Source organism: Oreochromis niloticus, linkage group LG1 (genome assembly GCF_001858045.2).
Source record: "Oreochromis niloticus isolate F11D_XX linkage group LG1, O_niloticus_UMD_NMBU, whole genome shotgun sequence".
In the NCBI taxonomy this organism is placed as follows: domain Eukaryota; kingdom Metazoa; phylum Chordata; class Actinopteri; order Cichliformes; family Cichlidae; genus Oreochromis; species Oreochromis niloticus.
The window spans coordinates 1,815,056-1,822,894 of NC_031965.2; the positions used below are offsets into that span (position 1 = coordinate 1,815,056).

The 7,839-nt window shown below is 46.4% G+C and overlaps 1 protein-coding gene across 1 annotated transcript; it reads left to right on the forward strand.

The window, feature by feature from the left end:
- The first annotated feature begins 366 nt into the window (after positions 1 to 366).
- LOC109202039 (uncharacterized) lies at positions 367 to 2,670 on the forward strand. The gene is made up of 3 exons (XM_019358380.2): positions 367 to 470; positions 722 to 1,004; positions 1,240 to 2,670. The coding sequence occupies exons 1-3, from the start codon at positions 385 to 387 to the stop codon at positions 1,951 to 1,953; spliced, it is 1,083 nt and encodes a 360-aa protein (XP_019213925.2). The 5' UTR covers positions 367 to 384; the 3' UTR covers positions 1,954 to 2,670.
- The last annotated feature ends 5,169 nt before the right edge of the window (positions 2,671 to 7,839 follow it).

Consider the following 7,839-nt stretch of genomic DNA (forward strand, 5'->3'; position numbering starts at 1 on the left):
TTTGATAAAGTTATGACAGTACTTGACGATCAATCAGGTGAAATTAGAACTAACGAAGGAGCAGTTTCCCACATCTCAGATGACCAATCAAACAGGTTGTTCAGATACCTGACAGGTGTTGTCTATGATTATGACTGCTGCCAAAAGTATATAGACAGAGCTTGGCCCGGGGCCAGTTGCATTTGCAGTGTGAACATGGAAGCACCTCGCCAAGTACAACAGCAACTTCCTGCTCGAGGAAGAGGAGGAAGAAGAAGAGGAAGAGGAGGAGTGAGAATGCGTGGAGGAATAGGGGGAAGAGGCCGAGGAGCACGGAGGCACCATGATGTCCCAGATGAAATCCGGGCCACCCTTACTGACCACGTTATAAACCATCGCCTCACAATGGCAGAGGCAGGTCGCCGAGTGCAGGCTAATGTGCCTCGGTCTACAGTCTCCTCCATCATCCAAACCTTTCGCAGGGAAAACAGGTACAGAACTATGCTATTGAACTATTCAGTGTTGGTGTGTGTGTAGGCCTAGAGTACTGTAATATTGTCATGTGATGTTATATGATACTATAAAAATGACAAAGACAGAAAAATGGAGAAAATACTGTGAATAGTATTCCAGTCACTGTGCAGTGCATCACACTTCTAGTACCATAAGACAGCAGTACAATTACATTGGTAACTCATTTTGTAACAAATTTACAGTGTTGACCTTTGACTTGTATGTCTAGGATTGGACGACAGCCTCAAGTGGGTGGCAGAAGAAAACTTCTAAATGAACAACAAGAACGAGAAATATGCAACATGGTCATTGCAAATAATGCCATCACACTGAGACAGATTCGTAATGCAATCCTGCTAGACAATGTAATGTTCCAAAATATAAACTCTATCAGCATCTCCACAATAGACCGGGTATTGAAGAAACATCAGATGACCATGAAACAGATTTACAGGGTACCATTTGAGAGAAACTCTGACAGAGTGAAAGGGCTGCGGTACCAGTATGTGCATGTAAGTCAACTACTGGTTGTCTATCATTGTAACACTATTACAGTAAGACATGGTTACCACTGTTTTTTTGTTTTGCGTTATCCTTTTCACCTTCAGAATCCAGCTTTGTGTGACTAGAGCATTTTGCCTAGAAATTGTCTTCAGTTTTCCACTCCCTGTTTGTACAGTACTTTAGATCCTCCCTGCAGTATCTGTCTCTACTTGACTGATTAGATTTATTTCTATTCTATTGTAGAGAATAATGGCATTAGAAGGCAACGAAACCCCTCACATCCTAGTGTTCGTTGATGAAGCTGGCTACAACCTGGCCAAAGGTCGAAGGCGTGGCCGTAACATCATTGGCCACCGAGCCACTGTGGATGTCCCAGGCCAGCGAGGAGCAAATATAACAATGCGTGCCGCTATATCAGAAAGAGGTGTGGCCACACACATTCCCAGTTTAGGGCCCTACAATACACAAAAGCTCCTCAATTTTTTGGACCACCTTTATACTGATCTGATCCCAGAAAATGAGAGAGGTGTAGAAGGACCTCAGCTACCACATTATGTCATTGTGTGGGATAATGTGAACTTCCACTGCGGCCCACGCATCAGAACCTGGTTCACCAGCCATCCCCGGATGCTAATGGAGTTTCTTCCACCTTACTCTCCTTTCCTAAATCCAACTGAGGAGTTTTTTTCAGCTTGGAGGTGGAGGGTGTATGAGCATCAGGCTCAAGACCAGAGGGCCCTGCTGCATGCAATGGATGCTGCATGTGAGGACATCACAGGGGATCAATGTAGGGGATGGTTGAGACATTCACGCCATTTCTTCCCTCGCTGCATCGCACGAGAAAATATCCGTTGCGATGTGGATGAGAATTTATGGCCTGACAGAGAGCAGCGCGTCGATGGCCAGGAGGATGAGGATGGTGGCCAGGAAAGAGAGGGTGACAATGGCGATCACTGAAAATATTACTGTACTATAGTTCTGAAACTTTATTTACAGTATGGTAGGCTAGAGTTTTTTTTGTTTTTTTTGTTTTTTGTTTGTGTTTATAACTGTTCACATTTACAGAATCCTGTATATGTTTTCTTTTCACAGTATGTTCTCTAATGTTAACATTTCTTTGTACGAATAAAAATGTTTACAGTTTCCTTGAGTATGAGTGGTTTATTGGAGGCTGATTTTACTGTAAAATCTTTTGGTTTTATTCATAGTGGTATTCTGTTGCTAGATCTGTGCCTCAGTGACAAAACGTCTAAGCATTTTGACTTGCAGTGCTTAAACAATGCCAAAGGTATAATGCATTTTGGGGGCATTGACTATTTATATGGGAAGGATATTTAGTTTTGACACATGGATAAACTCTTTTGGGAGAGATATGAGCTTTTGCAGGGGATCCACAGTGTTGTGCTAAACCATCCAGGTTATTCTGACAAAAGCACTAAATGAATGCACATGTGCCAAGGCAATTGAGAAGGATCTGTGCTATTTTGACTGTACTGACCTTTTATATGGGAAAGGAAACTGCTTTTGAAGCATGGACGAAGAGTTTGGGGAGAGATATTTGATTTTGCTAGTGAGCTATAATGTTGGGCAGCACTGTAAGACTGTTTGGCCAAATGACCTTATGGTTTTGAGAATGTCATCTCGGTTTCAAGAAATGAGCCAAACCAATCGAGAAAAACTGTAAGAGCAGCAAAAATGAAATAAAATGTTATACCAAGAATCGAAATAACACAGGAAATGTGGGTTTAAAAAAAAAAAAAAATGAAGTTAGGGTTAACACATAGAAGTTGTTTTTAAGGAGCTTTTAGCGAGGATGAAATTTATTTAGGAGCTATTGATTATATGTTTACACTTAGTTGATTAAAATGGTTGTTTTTTCTTTGATCCTTGTGTAGAATAAGTGGTTATGATGATTTTTCTTGTGAAAGGTGATTTTAGGCCAGAGCTGTGACAGTACAGGATGTTGAATAGAGTGAACAATAGGAAACATATGACAGCAGTGCTGTAAGACTGTTAAAATGCTGTAGATTGAGATGAGTGATGTTTAAGATTATATAGGAACAAAAGTCAGAAAGTCAGAAGATAATTAGGTTTATGCTTTTGATTAAAGACTCCCAAACATAATAGGTTGAACCAAGTTTGAATAAAGAGAACAATTGAGTAACAGAGTAAGTTAGCAAGCCGTAGGAGGAAAAGGTGTTTTGTTTCCTTTGCAGGAGGCCTGATGGACCACGAGAGAGGGACCGAGGAAGAACCTAACTTTACCCATGGAGTGTTCTTAGGGGGGAGCTGGCATTTCTAGAGAGGGTAAGAGCAATGATATAAGTAAAGTGTGGTGACCCTCTTTGAGGGCCACCACAAGAGAGGGAGTGTGAAGAGTAGAAAGATATTTTACTGCTATTATTTGTTGCTATTTTTATAATCAGTATTACCATTCCACTAATTATTCATAGTGATATTGCATTCAAATGTTCAAATATACTGGTATCATATCAGTCTTTATTACAGGTGCAGTTATAACCACTTTAAACTGTTGAGTTGAATTTATAATCTTAAATGTTTGTATGCAGACGGCATGGTGAAAGAAAAGGCCCCACGTAGAGTAACTCTGTGCCAAAATAAGACAGGAAGTTACATGTTTTTGAAGTTACATGCTTTGCGGGAAGTGAAACCGAAAGCAGATTCTGAGTGCAAGTATTTTGAGTAGGTTATGAATCTTTAGTATCTTTTATGTATCTATATCTTTGGATTAAGCTTTTAGTAGAGGTTAAAACATTTACTCAACATATTACATATATAGTTCCAGTTAGGTTATTACATGTAAGGATGAGCCTGTGTTCTGGTGAAAGGTCAGAAGTGCAACTGGTGAGATGAGAGAGCATTTAAGGACGAGACGCACATACACACACATAGTTTCAGTTGTGTACGTGTTGGCCTTCTGTCTGGTGGAAAGGTTACAAGGTTTAGCTGATGAAGTGAAGGGTGAAATAAAGGGCAGCAGAAGCTGACACCCACATACACACACATATTAGATAGACTCATTTATATAGGTAAGAGTTTAATCATGGTTTGCTTGCGACTGCAAAATTGTGCCTGCATGAGTGACAGTTTGTGCAGAACGTGGACCTGATGTTCCAGACAGATAAGCCTGGGCAGGAAGCTGAGGGAAGCACCTGGGTTCGAGCCGAAGACGATGTTCTTTAAACTGTGTTAAAAGTTAACTGAACAGTTGTGGTTTTGGATTGACGTATGCTGTATTGCAGGGGTGGGCAATTCCAGGCCCCGAGGGCCGGTGTCCCTGCAGGTTTTAGATCTCACCTTGGGTCAACACACCTGAATCACATGATTAGTTCATTACCAGGCCTCTGGAGAACATCAGGACGTGTTGAGGAGATAATTTAGCCATTTAAATCAGCTGTGTTGGTTCAAGGACACATGTAAAACCTGCAGGGACACCAGCCCTCGGTGCCCACCCCTGCTGTATTGTGTCTGAGAGAGGGGGGAGCAGTATCACCCCCAACCCTATAAAGCCTTGGTTCTGACTATTGTAAGACAGTTCAACACTGAATCTGCACAGTGTTGGACTCCACATGTGTATTCATTAAAATGTCGTCTAATTGCACCCGGCAGGATCAGTGGTCATTATTTTTGGTCTTCCTCCTCAATTTCTGAACCCGTAACACTAACTACAAGGAGGACTTTTCACATTCATGTAGTAATGTAGTCCATGATTGATACAAAATAATTTTAAAAATTGTGGTGTCCCTTAACCCAGTAGGATTTCAAAAAATCATTCTGCAATCTACGTATGTGCTTGGGATGTTTGCTTACAGGCCAAGTGGAATCTGGGAGGAGTTCGGAGAGGTCATAGAAAAAGACTTTCGGACTGCCTAGAAGAGATTCTGGCAAACCGTCAGGCGACTCAGGAGGGGAAAGCGGTGCTCTACCTGCACTGTGTATAGTGTGGGTGGAGCACTGCTGACTTTGACTGAGAACATTATCAGGCGGTGAAGGGAATACTTTGAGGACCTCCTTAATCCCACTGGCACGTCCTCTGAGGAGGAAGCAGAGTCTAGGGATGAGGGGGATGGCTCACCTATCTCTGGTGGTGAGGTCACTGAGGCCGTTTAACAACTCCTTGTTGGCAGAGCCCCGGGGTGGATGAGGTCCGCCCTGTGTTCCTGAAAGCTCTTGATGTTGTGGTTGGCACACCTCTGCAATGTTGCATGGAGATCAGGGGCGGTACCTCTGGACTGGCAGACGGGGTGGTGGTCCCCATTTTTAAGAAAGGGGACCGGAGGGTGTGTCCCAACAACAGAGGGATCACACTCCTCAGCCTCCCTGGGAAAGTCTATGCCAGGGTGCTGGAAAGGAGAGTCCGTCCCTTAGTCAAAATTCGGATACAGGAGGAACAATGCAAACAATTCCATCCTGGTTGTGGAACACTGGGCCAGCTCTTTATCCTCTCAAGGATACTTGAGGGTGCATGGGAGTTTGCCCAACCAGTCTACATGTGTTTTGTGGACTTGGAGAAGGCATTCAACCGTGGCCCTCGGGGTGTCCTGTGGGAGGTGGTTCAGGAGTGTGGGATGTCTGGCCCATTGCTACAGGCCATTCGATCCTTATACAACCATTGTAAGAGACTCAGCCAGGGCTGCCCTTTGTCACCGATTCTGGACGTAATTTTTATGGACAGAATTTCTAGGTGTAGACAAGTGGTGGAAGGCTTTCACTTGGGTGGTCTCAGAATCTCACCTCTGCTTTTCACGGATGTTGTGGTTCTATTGGCTTCATCGGATGATGGCCTCCAGCTCACACTGGAATGGTTTGCAGCCAAGTGTGAAGCGGTGGGAATGAGAATCAGCACCTCCAAATCTGAGGTCATGGTTCTCAGCAGGAAAAGGGTGTAGTGCCCACTCCGGGTCAGGGACGAGTTCCTGCCCCAAGTGGAGGAGTTTAAGTATCTCGGGATCTTTTTCACGAGTGACGGAAGAAGGGAGTGGGAGATCGACAGACGGATTGGTGCTGCAGCTGCAGTGATGCGGACGCTGTACCAATCCATCGTGGTGAAGAGAGAGCTGAGTGTAAAAGCGAAGCTCTCAATTTACCGGTGGATCTACATCCCTACCCTCACCTATGGTCACGAGCTGGGGGTAGTGACTGAAAGAACGAGATCGCGGATACAAATGGGCTTCCTCCTAAGGCTGGCTGGCCTCTCCCTTAGAGATAGGGTGAGGAGTTCAGCAATCTGGGTGGGGCTCAGAGTAGAGCCGCTGCTCCTCCACATCGAGTACCCAGCCTTCTTAGAGTCCCTGGGTGGGGTGCTGGAAGGTGCTCCACCTGGAGACTCTGTTATCCTACTGGGAGATTTCAATGCTCACGTGGGTAACGACAGCGAGACCTGGAGGGGCGTGATTGGGAGGAACGGCCTCCCTGATCTGAACCCGAGCGGTGTTTTGTTATTGGACTTCTGTGGAAATCACAGTTTGGCCATAACGAACACCTTGTTAGAACATAAGAGTGTCCATAAGTGCACGTGGCACCAGGACGCTCTAGGCCGCAGGTCGATGATCGATTTTGTAATCGTATCACCAGACCTGCGACCATATGTTCTGGACACTCAGGTAAAGAGAGGGGCTGAGCTGTCAACTGATCACCACCTGGTGGTGAGTTGGATCAGGTGGCGGGGGAGGATGCTGGACAGACCCGGTGCACCTAAACGCATAGTGAGGGTATGCTGGGAATGCCTAGCAGAGGCCCCAGTCCGCGAGATCTTCAACGCACACCTCCGGCAGAGCTTCAACAGCATTCCGAGGGAGACTGGGGACATTGAGTCCGAACGGACCATGTTCAGCATCTCCATTGCCGAAGCTGCTGCATTGAGCTGTGGCCGCAAGGTGGTTGGTGCCTGTCGTGGTGGTAATCCCCGAACCAAATGGTGGACACCAGAGGTGAAGGGAGCCACCAGGCTGAAGGAGTCCTATCGGGCTTGGTTAGCCTGTGGGACTTCAGAGGCAGCTGACAGGTACTGACAGGCCAAGTGGAATGCGGCTCGGGCAGTGGCTGAAGCAAAAACTCAGGTGTGGGAGGAGTTCGGAGAGGCCATGGAAAAAGACTTTCGGACTGCCTCGAAGAGATTCTGGCAAACCGTCAGGCGTCTCAGGAGGGGAAAGCGGTGCTCTACCTGCACTCTGCATAGTGCTGGCGGAGCGCTGCTGACTTCGACTGAGAAAATTGTTGGGCAGTGGAAGGAATACTTCGAGGACCTCCTTAATCCCACTGACACGTCTTCCGAGGAGGAAGCAGAGTCTAGGGATGACGGGGATGACCCACCAATTTCCGGGGGCGAGGTCACTGAGGCCGTTTAACAACTCCTTGGTGGCAGAGCCCCTGGTGTGGATGAGGTCCGCCCCGAGTTCCTGAAGGCTCTGGACGTTGTAGGGCTGTCCTGGTTGACACGCCTCTACAATGTTGCGTGGAGATCAGGGGCAGTACCCCTGGACTGGCAGACCGGGGTAGTGGTGGTCCCCATTTTTAAGAAGGGGGACCGGAGGGTGTGTTCCAACTACAGGGGGATCACACTCCTCAGCCTCCCTGGGAAAGTCTATGCCAGGGTGCTGGAAAGGAGAGTTCGTCCGCTAGTCGAACCTCAGACACAGGAGGAACAATGCGGTTTTCGTCCTGGTCGCGGAACACTGGGCCAGCTCTTTATCCTCTCAAGGATACTTGAGGGTGCATGGGAGTTGGCCCAACCAGTCTACATGTTTTTTGTGGACTTGGAGAAGGCATTCGACCATGTCCCTCGGGGTGTCCTGTGGGAGGTGCTGCGGGAGTATGGGGTGT

What these genes read in the sequence shown, in the direction of transcription:
- LOC109202039 (XM_019358380.2), top strand. Translation starts at nt 385, where the DNA reads ATGGCAGAGGCAGGTCGCCGAGTGCAGGCTAATGTGCCTCGGTCTACA. An exon ending in ACCTTTCGCAGGGAAAACAG is followed by an intron (nt 471 to 721) that starts GTACAGAACTAT and finishes TTGTATGTCTAG; the next exon opens with GATTGGACGACAGCCTCAAG. An exon ending in TGCGGTACCAGTATGTGCAT is followed by an intron (nt 1,005 to 1,239) that starts GTAAGTCAACTA and finishes ATTCTATTGTAG; the next exon opens with AGAATAATGGCATTAGAAGG.